Raw genomic sequence first — 13,928 nt, forward strand, 5'->3', positions numbered from 1 at the left:
GATTGACTTCAGAAAAAGATCAGCATACGAATTGCCAGAGACACAGCACCAGGCCAGCCAAACTTGGTCCTACCTTAAGCAGCACACCAAAGAGAGGGAGTTTCATAAATTGTTAGGAAAAATCATTTGGCCTGTTGCACATTAATGACCTTGGGAGAAGAAATCCCTCCTGATTATTCTGATTCATGCAAGCTACATACATCATTAATGGCCATGATAATCCAGAAATGTAGGACAGCATCACCACTGCTAATTTTTTCCATGACAGTTGGCAGGACCATGACACAGGTAGCCTCAAGTCCATTGCATCATTAGTGAAGTGAGTGATACCATAAAAAGAGGTGGAGTTGGCCTATTACATCGTTACTGTAAAGGCCCTCAATACTACAGAAATACATTCGCTTACTGAGGAGGTTCACCCTGGGGCCTTAGCACCTCAATTTTTGAATTCCAAGAAAAATCTGGAAACCATTTCAAAATGGTCAAAATCAAATTAAGTATTTCATTTTTTTCAGTGTGGAATATGCTGTTGGCCCCAGATTTATATTCTTCTACTTTTTGAAATACCACATGCTTTTAAATGCTTGTCTTCAGCATTGTTTTTATTATTATTATTATTATTATTAATTATTATTATTTTAACTTTCTGAAACCGCTATCAAACCAGAAGATCTGTTATTTGTCAGCTCCTCTCATCAGTCCCCCAGGAAAGCAATGAAAGGGAGTTAACACATTGGGAAGGGCTAAGCAACAGGCGGAAGAGCTCTGAAATGTAAATCAGCTCCAAGTTCAAAGGAGTGACTCCATCTCTGTTAGACCTGACAGGGCTGTCCCACATTACAGAACAGAAAGGAGGAACAAGATAAGGTAGAGTCAGAGCAGGATCTGAAAGACAGGATGAAAAAGAAACAGCAAATCATAATTCCTTCTGAGCCAGCCTGCATTGGGTAACTGAGGGCAAGCTAAGAGAACTTTACTCTTGCAGATGATTAATGTTTCTTATAATTGTTTCATCCCTATCCCATTGCAGTTCATTTAGCAGACACAGTAACAGTCTGACATTTCTTTCAGATAATCTTGTTTCCTGCAAAGATGTCTTCGAATCAGATGCAGTGCAAGCAGGAAATCACCCTCCCACCTGGCCTGAGCAAAACAATTCCAAAGCAAAGCCAAGAGCCAGTTCCATGCCCTGAGCAGGTCCCATGTCCACAGCAACAACCTGAAGTCCAAGTCCAAGACCCAACCCCAGTAGTTGTGGTACAGTGCCCAGAGAAAACAGAGCCATCGCAAACACCCTTGGTGGAACCAGGCAAGGGAGAAGAACCAGTGGTCGTAATACCTGAGTATCCACCCCAGGAACAGCAGCAGCAGCAGCAAACCAAGCTACCACCAACTTTCCCTCCTGTATCACACCCTGAACCTATTTCATGCTCCCAGGAGAAATCAGAATGCAAAGAGATGCCAGAGCCCACCCTTGTTATCTGTCCTGAACCTGCACCATGTCCCCAGGAGAAACAGGAATGCAAAGAGATCCCCGTGCCAGTCCCTGTTCCAAGCCCTGACCCTGCACCATGTCCCCAGGAGAAGCAGGAGTGCAAGGAGATCCCTGTACCAATCCCCGTTCAATGCCCTGAACCTGCACCATGTCCCCAAGAGAAGCAGGAATGCAAGGAGATCCCTGTGCCTGTCCCTGACCCTGCACCATGTCCCCAGGAGAAGCAGGAGTGCAAGGAGATCCCAAAGCCTGTCCCTGTTCAAAGCTCTGACCCTGAACCATGTCCTCAGGTGAAGCAGGAGTGCAAAGAGATCCCAGTGCCCACCCCATGTCCCCAGGAGGAGCAGGAATACAAGGAGATCCAGGTGCCTGTCCCTGTTCAGTGCTCTGACCCTGAACCGTGTGCCCAGGAGAAGCAAGAGTGCAAGGAGATCCCGGTGCCGGCCCCTGAGCCGGAGCAGTCCTCCCTTCCTGAGAAGCACCCTCCCATCGAGCAGCAGCAGGTGAAGCAGCCCAACCAGTGGCCACTGATGCAGAAGTAACTTGCAGCTGACAAGGGAAGCCCTGAAGAGAGAAGCAGGATGTAAGACCTCCTCTCCCCGTGTCTCACAAAGGTCATTTTCCAACACCCTTTTCACCGCAGAATTTCTGTTAAGAAGCACGGCTCCCAACTCCCCCCCACTAATGCTAGCGTTATCCCGTACTAACAGCCATACGCTAACCGACACGTCAGGACTGTCAATAGATAGGAAGGCTTCAAGTGGTGGTGTAGGCATGTGCACTCGACTTTCCAGCAACCTGAATCTCTGCCCTCTCCCAACCATTCATGGCTTTCAAACACCTGGAGAGAAATCGAAGAGCATGATGGCAGGCTGGAGCCATGGTTCATTAAGCTAAGTGTTTGAACTCAACCCAATGAGCCAGCTCATCCTGCAGACCTGCACACTGCCTCCTGGTTTTCATGTATCCCCCTCCCCCCCCCCCCAACTCCCTGCATGCAAATGCCATCTCCCACCTTGCATTTAGGGCTTTTGCCTATTAATAATAGGATTTGAGTTTTCTGCAGAACCTGCCGCTAAGGGGTTCTGGTTGATGGCAAGAAGGTTTTCTGAATCATGAATCCACAGTGCTAAATATTTTATGCAATAAAAAAAAATAATAATAAATCCATTCAGCTAGAGGAAAGGAAAGATTTTTACAAAGGAGCCATCACCTCTTAATTATCTGCTTAGCTGAGCTGGTAGTCATCAGCGCTTTCCTGAGAGAGCTCACCTCTGATTTTCTAGGATGTGTAAAGAGCAGCTTGAGCTGAGAGTATTTATGGAAAAGATATAGATAATTAAATGCAACCCAGACATGTTTTGAAATAGTTTAACCTCATGCATGGCTTCCAGCTGTTAGACAGGATAAAGGAGGCGGCATACACGGTGCTGTCAGAATTACACCCTGGAACATATTTCACCACACAGTGCTGTTGCGTATGTGTTTGGTGCTTAACTCTAATTATTTTAGGCTGATATTGTATCCAGGTTTATTTCACTGTGAAAATCAACAATAAAAATTACTTTGAATACTGAATTGTGGAGACTTTTAATATCTTCTGCTTATGAAGAGGACAAGGAGTCTCAGATTGTAAATCGCTTACTTTTTAGGCTGAAAACCAGGCACATTGGAACTCAGAAACTTGGGTGCTTGCAGAGGACCCTGGATCTTCTGTTCTTCTCCTCCAGGCACCTGCAAGAGCCCCCGGGCTGTACCAGCATGGGGATGGCTGATTGCACAGAAACACTAATTAATAGCACTGACAAAGCTCTCTGCAATACACCCCATCCCAAAGCAGGACACAGAGCATCAGCTTATGCCCAGCTATCCCAGTGCTCAGTCTGCCCAACTTAAACACATTCACAGCCACCCCGTGACCTCCAGCAGGCAGAAGGCATGGGTGTACCTATCAGGAGGGTTGCAAGCACAGGCAGACAAGCTTTTCCCACACTTCAGATGAGCCAGGAGCAATGTGATCTCTCTAGTTTGGCCCTGTACTTGCTAGATGGGTTAGATACAGCCAACCTCACAGAATCACTCTGAGACACACAGCTTCTGGTTTGCAGAGCAGATTTGTGTCTGTCTGCAAGACACCACTATCACAGCATTCAACAGCTTCTGCCTTTATGATAATTTTCCTCCTCTGCCTTGCCGTACAGCTGGCTGGAAATCAATTAGCTGAGCCAGTATTTCCTGCTGAGAAATGGCAACATTCAAAATCCCATTTCTGATTCTTTTAGAACTAAAAATATTCTTTCTAAGCAAGCGAAAGCTTCCTTTCAGTGTTAAGAACTTCCAAAGGTTGTTTTTCTCTCAGCAGTTATAGTATATCTGGGACTCAAATTCACAATTAATTGTTTTGATAGATTCACAGGAACGTACTTCAGAATGTTATACCTTGCAGAACACCAAGTTTCCTTAGTTTGCTCCAGTTCAGGGTGAAAAACACTTGCAAGATTTTATAATCCCTACATAAATATTCAATGCCTGAGAATGTAATTTCCTCCGTGGGAAATCTGGAAGGCAAATGTACATGGGCCCAAGTGTATGTAAGCCCTATATGTATGTGCATGCTTAAAGGTGATTCTTTGACTACTAAAAGAAATCAAAAGAGAATGAATGACACAAGTAAAGCACAAAAATATCAGGCAGGAAATAATGAGGTCAATTACAATTTTATTGCAGCATGTCCCGAATTAAAGATCAGAAGGAAATGCCCCCGTGACATTTTTATAGTAGAAGATGAATAAATCCAAGATAATGAATTGCATCTCTTTGTAACACGATTTCTGCCTACAAACAAAGAAGGTGTGTTGCAAATTCCCAGCTATTCTGGCAGAGCTAGCAGGCAGAGGGAGAGCTTGGAAAAATGCATTTGCCTCTTCCACAGCACTTCGTAACCACTGCTGTTAGTGCTACTTCTGCTTTGGGCATTGCTGCTGCTGCTGCTGCTGTGGGATGCTCTTCACAGGACACTTGGCTTGTCCTTTTGGAGGCTGGCATTGCTCCACACACTTTGGAGGACACTTTTCCTGGCATTTTGGAGGCATTTGCTGCTGCTGCTTCTGCTGGTGGGAAGACATTTTGGCTAAACCTGGAAGAAAACAAGGTGCCATTCCAGTTAAATTGAGCCCAACACGATTCTTCTTTCTTGATATTAAGGTTTCAGTCAGTTCTTTCGCTTTGATATCAGGCTAACAATGAAAAGCCTTTAAAATCTAATTCTACCAGTAAAAAACACAATAGATAAATAAATAAACAAACAAATAAAAAAGTGACAACAGAAACAAACAAACAAACAAACACTTCGAAATCACTTAGGATGCTGCTATTCACAGCAATTTTTTTTGGTGACTCCAGTTTGTTTTAGCTTCCCCACACTTCTTGTGTGATTTCTACGGTGCTCAGCCACTCTGCCGAGGCCTTGAGGCATAACTGTATATATGCATAAAAAAGGATAAGAGGCAAGCACTGCCCTAACAAAGTTTTGATCCCAACAGGCAAACGGTTACAGAATAAGAGGGAGAGAAATAATGAGAGGCTTTTTCCTTCTTTCCTTCTGCCCATTGTTTTCCGAATATTTCAAGTGACAGATTAAGAAGCAATGCAAATTGTAAGGAAAGCGTGCTTAGATCATAAAGAACCTCAGAGCAATATTTAAAACTGCTGCAAGAGGAGAAAAAATACAGTGATATTTCAGTGTTGCAAATGTTCTTTGAAAGAGACAATAGCTTGATAGCAATCCTTTCTGGCTACAGCCATGTCTCTGCTAATACCATTGAGAGCCTTAGAGCAGGAGCCATGTCTCTGGCTGTAGGCACAGGTGAACGGTTCTCCTGCTGTGTGCTGCTACCATCTTGTACAAAAAAAAGTGAAACTCAGAGCCCTGGAAATGCAGGAGGCTGTGGTGATCAGCACATGGCTACTCTACATATGCACAATGAGTTGGTGGATGCTATCCTTTGGTGTCTGATACAAAATACCTGATGGTTATCCAAAAGGATTCTTATCATCTGGAAAAAATGATGAGGGATAACACAGGCTTGCTGATTCAAAGAGTCAGCCAGCCACTGTGGAGCCTCAGACCATCTCAAAATAACATAATATGGTTTTCACCTTCATGGAGGCGAAATTGAAAGGGAGATGGGTGGGAGTTGCTACTAGAGAAACAAAACGAAGAAAAATCATCCAGTTTCCCAATAACAGAGCACCAGAACCCCCAGTCTGTAGAGCAAACTGTGCTTGAAGGGACTCACCTAGCGTCTTCTGCTGTTGGAGGAAGGGAAGAAAGAGCCACCTGGTTTAAGGAGCCTCCCAACCAGGAGGCTTTTATACGCTTTCAGAAGTCAGCCCTGGGAGTTGATGACAACAGATTAATGTGATGACCAGAATCTTTCACAACCAGAACCTGCTCCACTAACACCTCCGTACTCCTGGACTTCAGTCAAGGTCTGTCAGAGATGCCTCCTCTTTTGGGTGCGGGGGATTTGTTGTTTTTAATGCAAGGCACACCCAGTCTGGTAATAACTGGCTAATTTATTATTAATTCATCTTGTCCCGACCCTGGGCAAAGATCCCACAGCAGAACTCAGTTTTCTGGGCCAGCTCAGATCCACTCTGGAGTTAGTAAGACATTTGCATACAGGTTAGGTGTCCCCCAGTAATTTTGTCTGTGATCACCAGGATAGATCTCTGGCTGGATGAGATATGTTGGAGCAAGGCACAGGAGACTTGTCCTTCCCAGCTCCCAGGAAGGGCAGCAGGCCTGCATTTGGAACACTCCGTGTTTTCAGCTCTTGCTTCTGTCCTTCTCCGTTTTCCTTCCCCAAAAGAGGACTGAAACTTTTCATACTACTGAGAAATTGGAAAAGTTTCTCCGTATGTTTTCTTAGGATTTCCCTTAGTTTTTCACAGAATCACAGAATCACAGAATTTTCTAGGTTGGAAGAGACCTCAAGGTCATCGAGTCCAACCTCCAACCTAACGCTAACAGCCCTCCACTAAACCATATCCCTAAGCTCTACAATGGAACTAAATTTTTTTTCACTGATGGAACTAAATTTTATTTACAAACACTGGGTTTGGCTTGCTGGGGTTGTGGCAGGATTTCTTTTTCTGGGGATGGATCTATGTTAGAGAAAAATGAGAGTCCTCTTGATTTTTATTTTTTTTTTCCCCCAGGAAGGAATAGAGAAATTGTTTCAACTGAAACATTGCCCTTAGCTCTAGTGGAAAAGGTAGTTCAACCTTCCTTGAGTATCCCTCAATGCTATGCCCTGTGGGGTCATATTCAGCCCCATGAATTACAGCCCAGTGTCCATTATAGTGGTGTGATATGCAAAGAGATGATGGACATGGCTTCCACTGGGTGTAGACGAGCAGCAGGTGCTAATGGAATATCCCACACCTTAATGTTGCCCATTCATTGCTGATTTACCAGGGGTCTTAATGATCGCGTGGTTAACATGGACCAAACATCATTAATTTTTGTAAATATATAGGGGAACCTTAGCAATGCTCAACATTAACCACAGGTGCATAGAAGAGCAATGTGTCAGGGCTTTTGCGACACATGTTCCTACAGGAACAGGAAACATGATGAGCACAGCCTAACAGGTCTCTTTGTCCACTTCCTCTAGGGTTTTTGGAGCAGCGTGCTCACATCTATCATTACTGCACCTGGTCCAGAGCTTGCAGCGGAGAGAGAAGAAAAGAGAGGAAATTTTAAATGACTAACATGTATTATAGATCTGGATGAAGAAGACTGGACATCAATTATGGGTGACTAACCTGTGGGACAGATCTCCTTAGTAGCTGCATATGACTTCCTGACTAAGACATTTTCCATGCCTTAACCTGGGCACTTATGTGAAGTATGTGGCAGCAGCAAGCAGTCATTTGTGAGGTAGTGGATGGCAAAGTTCTTGTTGAATCCCTAAAGGTTTGGGTTCAACAGTAGAATTGGAGGTACATGTTCTTAGTCTCCCCTTCCCCTTTCTTGCTGTTAAATATCTGGTCCACCACTTTGAACTGAAGGCGTGTTGCAGTGTAGAATTTCTTTGCCTTAGTGAGATACAGTATTTTGTCTATCATTATTCCTTTTTGATGATATCACCTTTTGACGTTGACAGAAATAAGACAAAAAATAATCTACTGTCAAACCTGCACACAAGGTTTCATTAGATGCTGATTTGGTAACAGTGTTTACACACACCTAAATATAACTCTTTTCTTTTCTAGATTAGTCCTCCTCCACCCTTGACATAATGACACAGTAGGTGGGTAATAATTCTCTTCATCCCAGACATGGAAATTGTATGGCCATCATGGAGACAGAGGTAAGCAAGTCACATGCACGGTATGTAAGACAATGGGAGCGTTGTCTCTGAAACTCGACGTCTAAATGGGTACAACATCCATCCAGACAATGGGCCTCCTTCAGTTTCAGAATTGTGTCTCTAGATAAAGATGCATCTGTAAGTGAATTCAAATATTATTGTCCCCTGCCAGGTGTTAATGAACCTGAAATGCCAACTACTTTATCAGCTGGGGAGGTAACTTCTCCTCGTTGCAGATGGGGAATGGATAGATAACAATGGCAAGACTTGCCCAAAGCCACACAAAGTATCTACAGCAAACTTTGGACCAAAACTGCAAACTTGCAGGGCTAGGACCTGTTCCTGAACCACAAAAACATTCATCTCCTGAAGCCGAATCCCCTACTTTCTATCTTTAGTCAGCGAGGATCATGGGAAAGGTTCCCTGAAAATACCATTTTCATCTCCATCAGATTGATTTAAATAAATAATTAAAAACTCACCATTATGTTTCAATGATTTCTCTCTTGGGCTTGGGGTTTTCTTCCACTTAAATTTACGTTTTAACAGTTCCTAAGATTTGGTCCCAAAATACAGAGACATAAAGATCAAAAAAAAAAAAAATTTGTATCATTACTCTGAGATAGAACAGAACTGTGATACCTGTCAGGAAAGTGTTCATCAGCTGATGTCTTGTTTATGGTATTAGTATTGTCCAACGTTGTAATGCATGCTCTCTCTGTTCACAGCACTGCATTTTAGACACAAATCCTCTACAGCTGTACCAGCTTTTTAAAAGGAAAACTAAAGGAAGATGTTCTTGGGTCCGAAGACACAGGAATTGGGGGACAAAAGAAAGACAGAAGACACATTATGCCATCGATGGTCAATTTTTATTGCTGCACATAGACATTGAAAGGCAAGAAGACATGCATTAAAAGACAAGATGAGAATTATAGAATGGAAGGGGAGACATCTTCCAACACCAACTTCTCATAGCACAGCCTCTGCAGAATATCTTCCCAAGATGCCCCGTGGTATAATAATGGTCAGCTGCAGTTACCAAGAAAAAGGTGCTGAGTTAGAAGTAGCAGAAGTAGCATAGGAAGAAAAGGTCCAGGCTGGAAAAATTCAGAGAAATATTTTCCAAGTCAAAGAAAACGTGGGATAACCATGTTGGGAGAGGTCTTGGTACGTCGCAGGTGGGTCTGTAATCTGTGTTTCATTCCATGGATGCTCATGAGCCCGTGGATATTGCAATGCACCAAAGTGTTGGGGGTGCTCGCAAGGCCCATTCAATTAAGGCAATTAGCACGGGTGAGAGCAGACAGTGCTGCATGGCTCCAGGCACACGGTCTCACACGTATCACACTTCTTAGCGCACACCTCCACGCACGCCGGCGGGCAGGGCTCCACACACTTGGTGCAGCACTGGCTGATGCAGGGCTCCACGCACTGGGTGGTGCAGTGGGTCGGGCACTGGGTGGCACAGGGCTTTATGCAGGCATCGATGCATGTGGGGGGACAGACCTCGATGCACTGCGTGCTGCAGGGCTCCACACACTGGGTGGTACACTGGGTGCTGCAGGGCTCCACGCACTGGGTGGTACACTGGGTGCTGCAGGGCTCCACGCACTGGGTGGTGCAGCATGTGGTACACTCGGAGGCACAGGGAGCCTGGCAGACATCCACACACTTAGGTGCACAGACCTCCACGCACTGCGTGGAGCATGGCTTCACGCAGATGTTGCTGCAGGGCTCCGTGCACACCGTCTCACAGGGCTCCACACACTGGTTGCATTTCTTCACACAGAAGGAAGGGAACGTGCAGGGCTGCTTGCACTGCTCGTAGTAAGACATTCTTCTGGGGTGCTGGCAAAGCTGGAGGCAAAGACAAGAGACAGACAAGATCAGGACATTTGTCTTTTCTCTGTAAGCCACAATTCCCAACCTAAGCCCTTAAAACATACATAGCAGTTAGCTGGTGGATTCAGAAGAGGCCTATTAGGAAAAGTTGCATGTGTGAATGATTTCTGCATTCAAATACATACAACTAGCACTACCAGATTATTCCTTTCTTGGGAACCTGCAAGCATCAGTGTTAGACAAACTACAACCATAAACCCTTAAAAGTTGCACACAGTTTAACTTTGAAGAAGCCATAATGTTAAAATAGTCTATTTCCTTATTTCCTTATTTAAGTCGTCAGATGTTCCAGAGCCCATCCTCTGTCCATCAATTTTTCAGTTCCTCAAACACACAACAGAGCACATCCCCATTTGTGTAGACATTGAGCTGCTAATCCCAGAGGATAAATCCCAAAGACCACAAGTTCAGACGCTCTCCCTGCTGTATATCGTGGTTCATCATTGGAGTTGCATCAAAATTAATGGGCTTATCCCTTCATAAGGGAAGGGTTGGGCCAGAGGCTGCAGCTCCTATTTCTGATTCAATTCCTCATCCTGATTTCTCACAGATGCCTCCTGCAGTGCAGCCCTCAGGTGTCCTGCAGCTTCCTTCTTACTGACAGTGCTTCTTCCCATCCATCTCTTTTGAAGTCCCAGGTCTTACTCTGCAGCATCCAGTAATTTATATAATTTCCTGACTTAATGAGGTTTACATAAATTAATGAAGAGTGAATATGAAGGAGGATAAGAGACAGATAGTTTCCCAAGAGGTGACAGGACGTTTGCAAGCTACTTACAGAGGAACAAACTCTAAAAGAGTCCAACATTTCTTCCCCCCATCCCAAGACAAAATCCTGGAACAGGAACACTTGAAGCAAAGCTCTCCTGTGATAGCTAGTATATTCTTTTGACCAGAACAACCGAGTAACACAGTTATCATATTATTCCCTGATAAATCCAAGAAAGACTTACCAGTTCACCAACACAAGTGAGTGAGGGAGAAGTCAAATGAACTGATGTGGGCATCAAAATGCAAACCTTTTTATATGGCTTGCGTGGCGTCATCTCCGGAAACGAAGAAGCCCAGGGGTATGGACACCTGACCACTAACAACTTGAATAAGCTCCACCTATACATGCTTTACATATTTGTTTACAACATAATTTTTGATGGAAACCTTCTTCCAGGCAAGGCATGTGATTCTGAGCAAATTCTGTTTCCACCTAATACCCAAGTCTTGCAGTTCCCAATGGGAATGACACAGTAATCAAAAAATAATAATCAGATAGGTACAGCATTAATTGCTTTTCCAAAAAGATTTAGTATGCTTGGATATTTTAAACTCCTTATTTCCATAAATGTCTGAATGATACCTTAGTTGTATTTTCAATGAAGCAAGAACAGATGGCTATTATTAGTGAAGACAGGCAATTGATTTGATTCACTCTGAGAAATATTTTCTCCTAATTCTCATGCTAAGAGGGAGCTAATCCTACAGTGTGCCATCAATACTTCCACAGTATATTGAGGTTTCTGTTTCTCCAGGACCTTTTTAAACATTAAATACACCCAGCCCCTTCCTCTCCATACTGCTGCCCTATTAACAACATTCGTGCTTGGCAATGCCAATGGGGACACAACTCCAGTCACCCTGAGGACCTCTTCAAGCCATTCGGGGCAAAACAGAGGGGCACACATTTTAAAGGCCTATTTTTCCATTGCTAGAGCAGTGTACATTTACTTCAGTTTAAGTGGAATTTAGGCCCAGAACTCCATGTTAGCTATTGAAGCATTTTCCTAGTTGTGATATGTCACTCAGCTTCACAGCACAGAAAATCTTTATTTCTCCAAGATATTCCAATCACAGAGGTGGAATGTGATCACTGGGCTACATTTGGGTGGCCAAATTCCCCAACTAGATCACTTACAAAAATGCTGAATGAGCAGAAAAAAACAGCAACAATCCATTCAGCATGAGCAGTGCATCCTGTTTATACTGGACATCAGGAGTTCTGCTGGAGAATGACAGGCATCGGCGCCGATTCCTTTCTAGTGTTTACATGGGAGAACTGGAGTTCCTGACCTAAACTCATGTGAGCAGATTTGCATTGCTCTTGGCATCTTCCTGGGAGCACCTCATGGTTTGTTCATTCTTTCCGCTCCTCTCTTCATTTGCAGCATAGACGTAGTGCATCATGTGCCTTTTTTCCCCCCCAGACTTGCACCAGCAGCTTTTGTAGATGACAGGAATAGGGACTTGTACAGTGGGTTTTGCTCATGTTGCATATCTGCCTCAGGGTGAGGAGGAAGAGCCATGACTGCAACAGATAGGCCCCAAAGATAATAAAACATACTGAGAGCAACCAGATGAGATTTATGTGTCTAGTATTTTGATGGATAAACATCTCCCCATCTCCTCCACCTAGCACTAACCTTGCTGTGCAATACCAGCAATCGCCCTCCAGCTCCTCTAGGTCCCCTCACAGCAGCTACCACCATTGCTTATTCTGCTGGGGGGGGTTTCTTGGCCTGGTTTGTACCGTTCACACTTTCCTGGGGCTCCAGGCTCATTTCTGAAACCAATGGTGATGACTGGTTCTACGTCTCCCTTTCTATAGTGTGTTATTGTGAACCCTATTGTTATATTTGATTAGCAAGAAATTGTAAAAACTTCCAGGAGAAATAGATATTTTAGGAGATATAAATTGATCTGCATTTGTAATATGTGGGAACACCAGAGGGATGGATTATTATTTTTAATTGACACTTATTTGTGGATCTCTATTATATTTATGAGCAATTTAGCTATTTGACTAGTCACATTAGGTTCAGTGAGTCAGAACTCCACAGTGACATCCGTTCACGGCCATCATCCTTTGGCAAAAGAACTGGAAAGAAATGATATTCCAAAGCTGCAGCTTCTGGGATCTACTTAATTAAATGGCAGACATTAAGCTCACTCGCAGAAGCAGAGGCTGGTGCAATGAGTAGCTATTTGATGAAAAGAGGACTGCAGAGAGCAACCTGAACAAGAGGCTCCTGGATCCCAGAAGGAGTCAGAGTGACACTTCTTCTATCCAGAGGTTTGGCTGGTGTTGCAGAAGAAGAGCCCCTTGGGCAAAGTACTCTGGTGTTCAGAAAAATGTTTATGAAGAAATCAGGAAAAAAAAAAAAAAAAGGCACAGTCAATACACTTGGTTCCCAATAATCCTCGTATTTCACCATCAACAGCTAACAAAGATGGTGGCACAACCAGACTGGAGCTCTCTTCCTATACCTATAAAAATTTTGCCTGCAGATGTGAAACACACCATGGTCACAGAGACATGATTATTAACATAAATACACAACTTCAATATCTGTAGATGTCATAATTTTTGATGGAAACCTCCTAAACTGAAATTCTTCCCTGTGCAACTATTTCAGTATGCACTGCTTTGGGCTGTTAGCTGGATTTCTCCTAATATAGAATAACTATTTCAAAAACTCCTAAAGATGTCAGAAGTATGACACCTGTGGATTTCTTTGAATCCTTTAGTTTACCCAAAAACCTCCTAAGTAAGATTTGTTTCTCGGTTGCATCCAGCACCAGTTGGCATTGGGGATGTCATATGAGACCCTGTACTGGAAGAAGCTTTGTGTATGCGCAACATCCCGTATAGTACACTACCCACATTTAGGTGAACAAAGCATTTTCATGGAAACCAAAGATTCTTCCCCTATTCTCAACATGGCAATGCCTTCCCAGGACATTCCTACACTTTGCTGCAATTAAATCTTAAAGTCCTTGGCGTCATTACACCTGACTTTCCCCTCTCATCATTCCCTACCACAACTGGGAACATTCACGGCACTGAGGGCAGCTTCCAGGGCGGGCCAGTCCCAGGTTGCCCGACCTTGCTCCAGCTTTGGAAATCCTCACATAGCTGAGATGCCAGGAGTCTGAGTGCAGAATGCAATTAGCCTCACATGAAAACAAGTGGCTTGTCTAGTCCATGCCCTCCGGACTATTTGATCAAGTAATTAGATCATTACTTCTGGGGCTGAGAGGAACCCAAACACAGCACTATCCACCTCTTTTCCTGTTTACTCAGGAAGGTGAGTGCTCCGTGAAGAATGACAAGTGAACATCTGAATGCAATTAAATCTGAAAAAGAGGAACTAGCT

The 13,928-nt window shown here is 43.8% G+C and overlaps 2 protein-coding genes across 2 annotated transcripts; one reads left to right on the forward strand and one right to left on the reverse strand.

Annotated features, from left to right (window-relative positions):
- Positions 1-1,092: 1,092 nt before the first annotated feature.
- LOC311425193 (uncharacterized protein) lies at positions 1,093-2,037 on the forward strand (the record flags this gene model as incomplete). Its single annotated transcript, XM_084500794.1, has 1 exon — positions 1,093-2,037. The coding sequence occupies one exon, from the start codon at positions 1,093-1,095 to the stop codon at positions 2,035-2,037; it is 945 nt and encodes a 314-aa protein (XP_084356920.1).
- Positions 2,038-9,114: 7,077 nt separating this feature from the next.
- Positions 9,115-9,714, reverse strand: LOC311425202 (uncharacterized protein; the record flags this gene model as incomplete). Its single annotated transcript, XM_084500806.1, has 1 exon — positions 9,115-9,714. The coding sequence occupies one exon, from the start codon at positions 9,712-9,714 to the stop codon at positions 9,163-9,165; it is 552 nt and encodes a 183-aa protein (XP_084356932.1). The 3' UTR covers positions 9,115-9,162.
- Between the last annotated feature and the right edge of the window lie 4,214 nt (positions 9,715-13,928).

This window comes from Aythya ferina, assembly GCF_964211825.1.
Source record: "Aythya ferina genome assembly, chromosome: 29".
NCBI classification, from domain to species: domain Eukaryota; kingdom Metazoa; phylum Chordata; class Aves; order Anseriformes; family Anatidae; genus Aythya; species Aythya ferina.